This window comes from Thunnus albacares, chromosome 6, assembly GCF_914725855.1.
Source record: "Thunnus albacares chromosome 6, fThuAlb1.1, whole genome shotgun sequence".
In the NCBI taxonomy this organism is placed as follows: Eukaryota; Metazoa; Chordata; class Actinopteri; order Scombriformes; family Scombridae; genus Thunnus; species Thunnus albacares.
Genome location: NC_058111.1, coordinates 340001 through 353951, shown reverse-complemented (window position 1 = coordinate 353951; position 13951 = coordinate 340001). Strand labels below are relative to the sequence as shown.

General features: G+C 38.2%; 1 protein-coding gene across 1 annotated transcript in view; it reads right to left on the bottom strand.

The window, feature by feature from the left end:
- Window positions 1-8432: 8432 nt before the first annotated feature.
- The window catches only part of ece2b (endothelin converting enzyme 2b), a 58015-nt gene continuing 52496 nt past the window's right edge, over window positions 8433-13951 (bottom strand). The window contains exons 18-19 of the mRNA XM_044354079.1: window positions 13888-13951; window positions 8433-11676 (exon numbers count right to left, since the gene is read on the bottom strand). The exon at window positions 13888-13951 is cut by the window's right edge and continues 32 nt beyond it. Coding sequence (XP_044210014.1) covers window positions 11500-11676; window positions 13888-13951 — 241 coding nt within the window. The 3' untranslated portion in view covers window positions 8433-11499. The remainder of the gene's footprint in view (window positions 11677-13887) is intronic.

Here is a 13951-nt window from a genome sequence, read left to right as displayed (position 1 = left end):
ATTAAATCTAGCAGCAGGTTTCCAGGTGAAACACCTCGACCTGATGTTAAAACTTTAGAATTGTGTTAAAATGGTGAACAAGATAGCAAAAGCAAACTTAGACACATTTAGACTCATTAGAAACCACATCATGCTGCAAAAAGATTGATGGACTATTAAAATGAAGTATTTAAGATCACAGCATCGTCATGTTCTTAAGAGAGTAGTTAAATTAATAACTAATTATGATAAGTTTTTATGATTTTATGATATTATCATCTATAACAGCCTAAATAAGAAGCTCCTCAGGTTCTCAGTAACCTGGTGGTACCTCAGGGTCCCAGACGGCTTTTTGTTTTACTGGTTGTGGAACTCTTTACCCACAAAACTCTCTATAGATTTCATAGAGTTTAATCAGCTCTCAACATTAAAAATACTCTCAGGAGATACTTTATATATAATTAATATATATCAGACTTAATGTTGTGTTAATGTTCATATTACTGTTATTGTGTACCGTCCTAATATTTGGACAAACTGTATTCTGATGCTTTGGCAACATTTTTCTTTAAACCTTGATGCCAGTAGAACTGGTGTTTGTTGTTTGTGCTGCTTCGTCTGTACTTTGTTGTTGAGTTTGGTGCTGTAATGTGTTCGTATGTATTGTTGAGTCTTGTGCAGTTTCATATGTATTTTTATTTATCTTGATCTTATATCTATATATATTATATCTTATATCTTTATCTTATGTATTAAAAGCCCATCCAGGGCAGACATGCTATATACGTGTCCCTATACAGATAAACATTAAATAAAAATAAAATGAACTCAAGTAATAACTGCAGCCTGTTGTCAATCTGTGTTTTTATGATGATGTCATGATGACGTCATCACTGTAGACGAGACACTTCCTGCTGTTTAATGAGTCCATTGTTCTTAATGAGACTGAAGACAAATACTGGTGATGAGAGGAAGAACAGAACAAACGTCTTCTGTCCTCTAACGATCCGTCACTCATCAGCCACTCATAGTTAAACTCTGTCCCGCCTCAACACTCACTTCCTGTTTCCTGCTGCAGCCACATGAAAACAAAAACACCCAGTTTCCCTCCACTTCCAGTCTTTGTGCTAAGCTAGGCTAAACAGGTCTCAGGTCTGTATTGATCATTCCCTGCAGTACGCTGACACGCAGCGTAACAACGACATCATCAATCCAGGTGAACGTGACGCATTCCAATAAAAGTTTTAGTTCAGTCTGACTGATGCCTGTTCGTTGATTATATGAAGTTTGATTTATCCCACATGACTCAATCACAACAAATATTCAGTTTTTAATCTGAACTTTCTCTTTTAAAGCAAGAAATGATGTTTCTGTTCTTCTAAACTGCAACAGCAAAAACATTTAGCAGAGAACATGAAACCATCTGAATTATGTTTTCTGTCCACATAATAATGAAATGTAATTAAGAAAAATATTCACTGACAACACGTTTCATTATGAAACTGTGTTCAGGTCTGTGAGCTACACACATGTAGTTTCATTGATTTAAAAACAAACACTTCCTGTGAACAGATGCAGCATCTTCTCTCACACATCTGCAGCTCCGACACCTTAAATGTTTGTTTTGACTTATGAATTAATAATTAATAATAGTACATTTTATTTTATTTTAACAATACATCAAAGATGATGGACTAAACATTTGCTTTATTTGTACTTTATGTAGCTTATTGTTTAAGTTTAGTCTTGTGTACTGAAGTTTTAACAAACATGTAGACGATAGTTTTACTGGTCAAACTGGCTGCTCTTGTGCTACTTGCACTGGTTTAGTTTAGTTTTTGTTATGTTCTCTCTGAGGAACTCAACATGTTACTGACAAACAATAAGATTTACTAATTATTAATATTTTACAAAATGTCTAAATGTTTAAATGTTCATTGAACTCCATAGAAAGTTTAATGAAAACATCAGAGGCACCAAAATGCCTCCATGAGGAACTCCGTGTGTTACTGATAACAGGAAGGTTTATTAAATGTTTAGTCAACTCTGTATAAAGTTTACTTTACTAACTTCAGAGTGTTTGAATCTTTTCTAGTCTGATAAATGTCCGTATGTTCTTTTATATCTTTCCAATAATCAATCAGTGTCTCATTGATCAGAGCACACAGACAGCGGTTACCATGTTAATGCTGCCATAGTTATTCTCAGGCTTGGTTTCCATGGCAATGAGTGTGGCACTGTCCTCCCTCTGCTCCCCTCTCCTCTTCATCTTCCCTCAGCTCCTCCTCCTCCTCCTGTACTGTACATGGACACAGAGATAGATACTGTATATATATATATGTATACATGTATATGTATATATATATTTGTATGAATAACTGACATTTAGTTCTTGTTTCTGACTGTACATCTTATTCATAAATCTTGTTCAGTCTTGTAACTGTAATATTTTTGAGTTTCACATTTATTGTTTTTATTTGTTTTTCTCGTTAAGTCTCCTCGTTGATCGTTTAACTGATGATATTTCTTGATAGTTTATCAGTCAGCTGTAATATGTATGAAATAAAGTTTGATTGATAATTTATCAGGAAAACACCTGAATGATATTTTAACAATCAATATATCAGATTAAAGGACGAGTTCACAGTTTTTCCAAGTGTCTTCAACCATCAGTCAGTCATCAGATGAACATTAAAGCTGTTTATCTTGCTGTAATCATTCCTCCTGTTCATACTGACCATTAGAAGATCCCTTCATAATGACCTTACAATGGAAGTGATGGAGGACAAAATCCACAGTCTGAAGCTAATATGAAGCTTCAGCGTCCAGATGAGTCAAATCAAGTAGATATCTTTCAACGCTACAGTCTTTTTAGTGCCAAAGTTCCTCTTTTTGTTACTATACTTCCACCTGCAGCTCAACAGGGAAACACTGTCCGAGGAAACACAAAGAGGGAATTTGATGCTAAAAAGACTGTAAATGTGTCAGATATCCACTTGATATGACTAACTCAGACTGCTGAAGCTGAATAGAAGCTTCACACAGACTTTTAAATGACTGTGTGGACACACTGTGGATTTTATCCTCCATCACTTCCATTGAAAGCACATTTGAAGGATCTTTAATATCCAGTATGAACAGGAGGAATGATTACAGACACCTGACTGCTGGTTTAACACACTGGGAACACTGGGAACACTGGGAACTCGTCCTTTAAGTGTTCAGATTAAACAAATCAGAAAAATGTTCACTGTTGATGTTTTTAAACATTTGAAACACGATGACACTCTGATTCAGACTTTACTTTGTTTAGAAACTAAAGATGAAACTTAAACTCACTTCAGTTCAGAACAAACACAACAAATCATCTCGTCAGAGGAATCGAGTCACTCCGGGCAAATTATAAAGAAAACAGAAAGTTTTATGAAAGTGTAGTTTTAGATTTATACAACTTCATCAGCTGCTGTTGAAGAGTTAATGACTAAAAACTGACAAAGATCCAAATTAAATGATCATTTATCAATTGAAATGTAATTTAAAACTTAGAAAGTCAAACATTTTTCAGCTGTGTAGTCACTAAAAGATCACGTATTATACACTGATCATGCTTATATATTAATAATTGACCACCAATAGAACGTAATAGCAATATTTAATGATGTCATTATCAATAAATGGTCAAACCTTTAAAATAAAGATTTCAAACTGAACGTTTGTGTTTCATTACTGAATAATCAATAGATTGATATGATCTACCTGTCAGTCAGTGATTTGTCGATCAGTCTTCTGTCCTGCACATGCTCATGTTGTTGAACTTGTTCCTGCTGCAGGACTCACGCTGTCCAACCCTCAGGTGAGTCTTCAGGTGAGTGTCCAGCTCAGAGGTGAGCAGCTGTCTGTCTCTCCGTGTGTTCAGGCTCCAGCTACAGACTGACTGCTGTAAGCCCCGCCTACCTGTTAGCCCCACCCCCGCCTCAGTGTCTCCACTGTGCTAAAAACAAACGCCCCCCTGCGTCTCGTTCCTGTCAGGTGACACTTCCTCAGAAACATTTTATAGGACTTCACTTGTAGAGTCTGTCTGATATGAAGCACTTTGTACGTAAGAAATGTACAAATAAACTGTATTATTATTATTATCAGTATACAAAGAGCTCCAGCTGCTGATAAAGACTTTATAAACCTTTCAGTATGCAATAATTAACACAAATATACGGATGATTTACCTGCAGCTGAGCCTGTTTCTAAGATAAGACTTTATTGTCCCTGAGGGGAAGTTTGTCTGTGTGCATACAGCTGCATGTAGAAAAATACACAGTCAGGTACATAATCTCCATATGTGCAGATACATACACAAGACACTGTTGTACACTTGGTCAGTGGTGGGAGAAGTACTCAGATCCTTTACTGCAGTAAAAGTACCAATAAAGCAAAGTACAAATACTCCGTTACAAGTGAAAGTCCTGCATGAAAAATCCTACTACAGTAAAAGTACATAAGTATTATGAGCTTGATGTAGTTAAAGTATTGCAGTAAAAGTACATAAGTATTATGAGCTTGATGTAGTTAAAGTATTGCAGTAAAAGTACATAAGTATTATGAGCTTGATGTAGTTAAAGTATTGCAGTAAAAGTACATAAGTATTATGAGCTTGATGTAGTTAAAGTATTGCAGTAAAAGTACATAAGTATTATGAGCTTGATGTAGTTAAAGTATTGCAGTAAAAGTAGTGGTTTGGTCCCTCTGACTGATATATTATTATATATGACATCATTAGATTATTAATAGTGAAGCATCAGTGTTAGAGCAGCATGTTACTGTTGTAGCTGCTGGAGGTGGAGCTAGTTTACACTACTTTATATACAGTTAGCTAATTTAGTCCAGCGGTTCCCAACCTAGGGGTCGGGCCCCTCCAAAGGGTCAGCAGATAAATCTGAGGGGTGGTGAGATGATTAATGGGAGAGGAAAGAAGAAAAAACAAAGTTCTGATACACAAATCTGTTTTCAGTTTTTGGACTTTTTCTCTAATCTTTGATTTTTGCTGAAATATTGAAGTACAAAGTAAAACTAAGTGGAAATACTCAAGTAAAGTATAAGTACCTAAGAATTGTACTGAAGTACAGTACTTGAGTAAATGTACTTAGTTACTTTCCACCACTGCACCTGGTACATGGAGTTTATCCTTGTGGCCGAGTTTATTTAAATCCACAAATTAGATACCAGGTCAATTAAAACAAGTTGCGTAGTACTGCACTCACTATCAGTCAGTATTGCACTGGGAATATGATACAGTTATATGATTTCTATCTTTTAAAGCCCATTATTATCTGTGTGTGTGTGTGTGTGTGTGTGTGTACTTTTACAAGTAAAGTCATGTTTATTTTAAAACAAGACTTTTTTGGTGATGTGCACTTTAAATAAACTGAGGCTGAAGTTGAAGTTGAATACATCCTAGTCCATAAAACTACAACAATGGATTAAGATGAAAAAGTCACAGCAGTTTGTTGTTCAGCAGGGTTATGAGGGCTGAGACGGTTGGTTTTGCATTATTGGCTCTGTAACGTCTGCCAGAGAGTAACAGTTCATACTCAGAGTATAAAACATCTGATTAGGATCATTGCTGTTTTCACCATGTTGTCGGCTCCAGATTGTAACTGGATGGTCTGTTCATCAAGTCCACAAGAGGCCTCAAGCATTAACTTAGAAAATCACCCACAATCCACAGCAGTATGGAAGTGACGACGGAGAAGGAAACAATAATAACAATTATTATTATCAAGCAGCGTTGGTCGGGACCTCGACCGTCGGGATCATTTTGCTTTTTAAAAATGAGGGATATTTCTTACAAGTGTGGTGTGCTTTTATTTTGAAAGTTTGATTGACATATGTACTGTCAGGTGTGTAGAGACAATAAGTAACTGCAGCTGGACACAGAAAAATACTCATATATTTGAATGGAGAGTATGAGCGAACCCACACCTTTTTGAACATTTACTGCTTCCACATAGTTTTAGATACAAACTTCATTTGAACTTTAAATGAGCCACGAGACTTTGACCTACAAATCTTGAATTTACATGTGTTTTCTATATTTTACTGTTTTTGAGATATTAGAGTGTGAGTTTTAAAGTCTTTTCTTGCTCCTCCTGTGATTTTATAATGAGTGTGTATTGCGGAATGTTTCACAGCACTGAGGGAGTGACATCACCAGGAGCAGTTGGAGAGGAGGATTTTAGAGTACGCTTCTGTTGAAATCTCCTCATAAATCCCATGACTTTGGCCAAATCTAACATTAAAAATCATATTTTAGTAGGAAATTTCGTGGCAAATCCATTGATACAGGTTTGAAAGTGGTCAGACTTATAGTTTAGACGTCAGAAGCCTCTGTTTGACACAAAGTTCATGCCTATAGATTGCCTCCCCATTGGTTTACATTATAAGGTGTGATGTGGCACTGCAACTTTCAGGGCTTATAAAATCCAAACTGTTTGAGAGATTACATGTTATTAAGTTTTTAACAAGTTTTTAACAACTTTTTTTTTTAAAGCTTGAAGTCTATATCATTAACGCCCTCAGAGGAGATGGTGTTTGTTCAGGTGCCAAAATTGGGGCAAAGTCTTATTTTGAAAGGCTAATTGCAGACTTCCTGTGGGTTTTAGGTCAGGGGTGTCAGCATTCCAGAACAGCCGATTAGTTTGTTCAATCAACTCTGATTCTAGGAGTCATGATAACAGGTAAATAAAAGGCAGAGCCTCCATTTTAATCCAGTGGACATAGAGACATTAATGCATGTGTATGCAGACGATGCACATTTATCTTTAACAAATAGAGTCTGAGGCAGAGCGGGAAAAGTGTCAATAAAGTTTTATTCAGTGTCGTCCATTAATTCATCATTTATCAGAGTCATATTTCCTTAATGATGATAAAGTGGAATCTGACTGTGTATCAGGCTGCAGCTACATTTTAAATAGTTCAGCTTTAATCTGACGAGCAAAACACAGGAAGCAGCAACTGAAGATGAAAAATATAGTAAAAGATTTAAAACATAAATAGATCAAAGACACAGAGACGTGACTGTAGCTCACAGGCTGATCAATAATAATGTGTTTGATGATCTGCATCGAGTTTAAAATACAGCAGATTTTAAAGGTTCAGACGTCTGTTTGTATCTCAGCTCAACATCATTCAGTGATGCTGCTCACTCAGAAATATTAACATATAATCTACAATATTATAGGAACGATGATCCATCAGTGGACCAATCACAGACTGATAGAGATCATTATTCATTGATCCTACATGTCTGAAGCTTCAAGTTACCATGGTAACTGACCCAGAGTTTAAGTTACCATGGTAACTGACCCAGAGTTTAAGTTGCCATGATAACTGACCCAGAGTTTAAGTTGCCATGGTAACTGGCCCAGAGTTTAAGTTGCCAGGGTAACTGACCCAGAGTTTAAGTTGCCATGGTAACTGACCCAGAGTTTAAGTTACCATGGTAACTGACCCAGAGTTTAAGTTGCCATGGTAACTGGCCCAGAGTTTAAGTTGCCATGGTAACTGACCCAGAGTTTAAGTTACCATGGTAATTGACCAGAGTTTAAGTTGCCATGGTAACTGACCAGAGTTTAAGTTGCCATGGTAACTGACCAGAGTTTAAGTTACCATGGTAATTGACCAGAGTTTAAGTTGCCATGGTAACTGACCAGAGTTTAAGTTGCCATGGTAACTGACCAGAGTTTAAGTTGCCATGGTAACTGACCAGAGTTTAAGTTAGCTCTCTTTCTGGAACTGAAAACAGAGTTTTTACTGAAGCTGTTTTCTTGAACACAGTCAGCCAGCGAGCTGTGGACGGGAACCTGCTGGGACCTTAAAAAGGAACAAAACCATTTGAAAATAATAATTAAAAAAAAGTATAGATTTGATCTTATCTTTTTTTTTTTTTTTTTACACATCATTGAAAGACAATTCTTAATGAATCTTCCATTAATGAATCTCAGCAGCTGTGATGTGTTACAGTTAATGTGAACCCACTAATATTATCATATCATTATAATATCATCTGATTACCTTTAACAGGCTGTCATCACCACGGTAACCAGATACATCACCATGGTAACCAGATATATCAATCAATCAATCGATTTATATATATGTATATATATATATATATATATATATAAATAAAACGCCAAATCACAACAAAAAGTCATCTCAGGGCACTTTTCACATAGAACAGGTCTAGACCAAACTCTTTAATTTATTTAAATATCACCGTGGCATCCACATATATCACCATGGTAACCAGATATATCACCATGGCAACCACATATATCACCGTGGCATCCACATATATCACCATGGTAACCAGATATACCACTATGGTAACCAACGGCTGGTTAACTTGAGACCCGACCACTGACCAATCAGATCACTGGAAAGATAGACATCATGTCCACAGTTTACAACATATTTATTGTAAATACAATAATAAAGATCAATAGATACATTTATTGATCAGTAGAATCACAGTTTAACTTGTGTAGTTTGACTGGAGACACATTTCGAATGCACGACTGTTATTTGAAGTGAAGTAGATGACAGGTGTATATTATGGGATGTTAAATGTTTCATATTCAGTCTGATAAAAACTTCCTCTCACTCTGACATCACTGATGTCTGTAACGCTGCTCTCTGATTGGACCAGCGTGCACACACACACACACACACACACGCGTGCACACACACACACACACACAGGTGAACAGTACAGCAGCTCCACCTGCTGTCAGAACCAGGCAGCTGCACTGTGACAGTGGAGGATTGTGGGTAATCCTCAGAGGAAACATGTCTGTTTTTTTAACTGAAATGTTATTAAAACTTTATGAACTTCATGTATTTAATATAATCATTGACAACCATTGACGCCCCACGCTCATTTAGTGCACATATATATTTTATATATTTTATATACATATAAACTATATATTATGTAATTTGTATATTTTAAATATTTTAAAGACGTCTGAGAAAAGAACCGTGTCAAAATAAATGTCTTTGTTCTGTGTTCTTGTCGAACGAACACAACAAGCAGCTGATGGGTCTGATTTTTAAGTTGCTTGTTTTTTGCTCTGAAATCAGGTGTGTTTTGGTTACCATGACAACACTAGCATGGTGGTTAGTGTTACTGTTACAGAGAGGATAAAAGTGCTGCGTCTCGTCTCTTCAGACACATTGTGGACGACGTTTCCAGTTGATTTAAATTGGTTTGCAATATTGCTTATTGACTTGAAGTATTGTCAAACCCCCGACAACACCCTGCACCGTTGTTACTGTGCTGTTTATAAAGCTGAGAAGATAAAACACAATTCACATGTAAAGTGGTTTAAAGTGACATCCATTAATTTATCAATCATTAGTGATTTAATATCATTACATTATTATAATAATCATATAGATAATGTATTTTTATCTGAAGGTTTGAGTTTTTTTAAGGGGTAAAACTTCTTTAAATGTCAACAAATGATGTAAAAACCCTCCAAACTATAAAAGGACATTATGTTTTCAGTGAAGGTGAAATGTGATGCTTTAATGCGGTGATTTAATGTTTTTGAACCTCATGGAGATAATCCTTTAAAAAAACCCTTAATATAATGTATTTCATTTCTTACATTAATTAACCTCAAATTTGGGTTAATGAACGTTTCATTTGTAGTTTAACTGAAAAATTAAGATCCTTTCACAGGACAAATTAAAACTTACCTATAATAGTAATTTATACATTTTAATATCTTTCTACCCCTTAATAATCCCTTAATCCATACAGATATTCAATTAAAAACCCCATGATGTATTAAAATATGAATTTGAAGATGCATTTTTTAGAGCCCTAATTTAAACTAAAATCATTTAAACTTAATAAATTAAGGGGAAATTTCCCTTTTTGAGGAGTTTTTCTGATTGATGGATAAATGAAGGGATCTGGGGTTTGTTGTTTGTTAAGGACATCAGACGATAATTAGTTATCGTTAGGTATCTGATACTAAACTGATTGATCAGACCGAGAAAGGTCTCTCCCATTAGAGTCAGTACAGACGTCTGACCAGCGGGGGGCGACGCTGAGCAGCTGAACAACAGTGCAGTCAGAGAGGAAGAAGATCTGCCAGTTTACAGAAGGTCATTTTAATAAAACAGTTTGAACTTTGAGAACAGGAAGAAGCAGAACATTACACTGAGAACAGGGACATCAGAGTTCTTGTTCAGACTTTAAACTGAACTGATGATGTTTCATAAGAACACGAGAACAGACAAGAGCTCAGACTGAGAAACACGTCATGTTTGTATTGTCTTTAATGGCGGAGACCTTCTTCTGTCAGACTCTCTAAGAAGATTTCCTACATCAGGTGAGTTTGTGTGTCTAACTTTGCTCCTGAAAATAAAACGCTGAGTCGCTGAATGATGACGGTCTGTCCTGGATCAGGACTAGAGCAGGTCTCGTTAGCCCTGAGCTAATGCTAACTGTAATGTTTTGTTGTGACGGTGGCACTACAGGAAAGATCAGGACTGTACGCCTGATGGCCAATCAAGTCCAACTGTGGACCTCACACCTGGGGACGTCAGGTGTGTGAGCCAATGGGAAGAGAGTATGACCCCCAGAAGCCCGGTGTGTCACTTCCATTAGCATCTGATTTTCTTCTTTTTTTATTGAACTCTCTGATCCAGACTGTAGTGTTAATATGTTGTCTGGTAAAAAACTAGATTGTAGTGTGTTCAGTGTAAAATAAATACTCTGCTAAATTACCTAAAAAATACAACCTTGGTAAAGATGGGGGACAGGAAATGACCTCACTTCTGGGGACTAAAGGATGTGACCTCACTCTCCACAGTTGGACCCTCTGAGGCCAACACACACACACACACACACACACACACACACACACCGCCATGAATAATGATGTAACAGTTCACTTTCGTATGAGGTCATCACAGTGATGTCATCAGAGAGACAGAGTTACAGCTCTTTCATACAATGGACAACACACACACGCACACAAAAACCATTAATAATAATCAATAAGGTTGATAAAGCAGAAATGCTGATCAGCAACATCGTTCCATGTGGCTTCATCTTCATCAGTCCATCACGTTTCTGTGTGAAGTCCACTGAGTCCGTCCAGTTTCCAGACAGGAAGTCAGTCTGATCGTCTCTAATTAACATATTTATATTGAAACTGAATATTACACCTGACCCGCCCTAATTAACACCTTCTAATAACCTCTTAATAAGCTTCTAGTAACCACTGAATCACCTCCACCTGTCCATCATCAGACCTGACTCCTAATTAAGACACTAACAAGCCTCACCTGGTAATTAAAGGATAACCTGTTAATTAAGACACTCACCGGTCAATTAAACTAAATGTGTTTTGTTAAATGACGGGCGTGTTTCCTGATGAACACCCTCGACCTCTTAACGACCAGACGGACTAATTAACCCCTCTGACGCTGACGTATCGGGCCTGTCTACCAGACCTCGCAGCGCCTCCCGGTGTTCATGGGCGACCCTGCAGGACAGTTGAAGTGGCGGCTGAAGTCCGGAGAGTTGGCGAGTGTGCCGATGACGCGGTAGCGCGGGGGGCTGTGGGGGTCGGTCAGCAGGCCTTCATGAGCGCTCTCTGGTGTTCGAACTGAGCACCACACCTGAAAAACAGAGTTTTCATTTCATTTAAAGTCAAAGTCAAACACATGTTGCTGTTTACCAGCAGACAGATGGAGTCAGTGGTTCTTCTCCTGTAGTACAAATATTTGACAACCATCTCCAATGATAAACTTTCCTTTTATGCTGACACTAATTTAATTTACAAAAAGTTTCTTCAGGATGTTCAGACATTTTTAGTGCTGACTAGTTCCTTTTGAAAGCATTCTATGCCTCCTGGTTGCAGGAGGAAGTAGATGAACCTCCTGAAGTGAAGCAGCTCACTGTTAAACACTGTGATGTTTGTAAAGGATTTCACTTCATCCAGCAGATCCTGTGGCAGCAGCTCCATGTTAAAATATAAAATAAAGGTTCTAATCTACAAACTTGTTCCAGGTTGAACTTTTTGTCAGCTGCTCCAACAACAAACTGACACCACGATCCTCCATCAGATCGGACTTTCAGAAATCTCCATCACATTATGAAGAACCCACTTCTTCAGCGCTCGTGTGTATGTATTTAAATTTAGACCAGTCAGGTTGGTGTGGGCTGGTTTGCTCATTTAGATTTGATGCTCCTTCTTATGTCACTTGAGACTCCATGGTGAGTCTCTATCCACTAAACTTCCAGAGGTCCACCATGTTTTTCTCACAAGTGCTGGCTGGGACTGGCCAAACTAAGCTAAACTAAGCAAAGCTTAACTAAGGGTGAAAAATGTGCATGTATGTCGGGGCTGGTGAGCTGCTGCTGAGAGTCCTGCGTCGCTGCTGCTGTCTCATCTTCTGGAGGAATAAACACCTGATTCTGCTCTGATCCGGAGCAGTTTACCCGCAGGAGGACTTCAGTTTTTAAACTTTTGGGATTAAGTGATTTTATCTTCAATCTTGCCTCTCAGCCTAGCCGGAGCCAACACTGGGGTCACACTCCACCTCCGCTGCCATCATCAACATCTTCAACGTCGGTGTGTTTATATGTAGATATCTGTGTATAAACAGTAACGTCACTGCTGTATTTATGCCTTCAGATGAGGTTATTTTGAGTGTGTATGGAGCTGACCTCCATTCAGAAAACAAGCATTTTAAAAGTTGTTTGCTTGTCATCGTGCGGACAGACCTGACAAAGAATTCAGGCTTTTTACAAGTTGACATCATGATGTAGTTATTTCAGCATCCGTTCGATCTGTTTATTACAATTAAATCACAGCAAAATCTAAGTTTATTTACACTCAAACCAGCTGTTCTGAGCCGGCTGTTTAGACAGATGAGACGGCTGCAGTGATGCTGGATCCTTGAGGTGCATTTTAATAAGACGTCAGGCAGCTGTGTGACCTCTTTAAACCTTCATGTTTCATTCTGAGCGGCGTTCCGACCAGGAACCGCTAAACACGGAACGATCTGCCAACACGGACTTGACTCTACTCTACAGTACTCTACTCACCTCACCTCAACTTGATTCTACTCCACCTGCCTTGCCTCACCTTGACTCTACTCACCTCTCATTGACTCTACTTGACTCTACTCTACAGTACTCTACTCACCTCACCTCTCCTCTAATTTACTCTCCTCGCCTCTACTGGACTTGAAAGCCACATTGTTATTTGATGTCTGTCTGGTGTGTCAGTCACAGTTTTGTCAGCATAAAGCAGACTCCACATCAGCAAGAGGAACAGGAAATGGTCCCAGTATGGATCCTTGAGGTGCATTTTAATAAGACGTCAGGCAGCTGTGTGACCTCTTTAAACCTTCATGTTTCATTCTGAGCGGCGTTCCGACCAGGAACCGCTAAACACGGAACGATCCGCCAACACTATTCAAACTGCCCCGCTGGACAACTGGACTTGACTCTACTCTAATCCACAGTACTCTACTCACCTCACCTCAACTTGATTCTACTCTAATCTACAGTACTCTACTCACCTCACCTCAACTTGATTCTACTCCACCTGCCTTGCCTCAACTTGACTCTACTTATTTGGTCTACTTGACTCTACTTGACTCTACTCGCCTTTCATTGACTCTACTTCACTCTACTCTACAGTACTCTACTCACCTCACCTCTCCTCTAATTTACTCTCCTCGCCTCTACTGGACTTGAAAGCCACATTGTTATTTGATGTCACAGTTTTGTCAGCATAAAGCAGACTCCACATCAGCAACAGGAACAGGAAATGGTCCCAGTATGGATCCTTGTGGGATGCCGTTTGACTCAGAAGGTACCTGAGCAAATCCCACGAAGAAGAGCTGGTCATTGGTCAGGTTGACAGCAGGAAGTCTCTTCTCC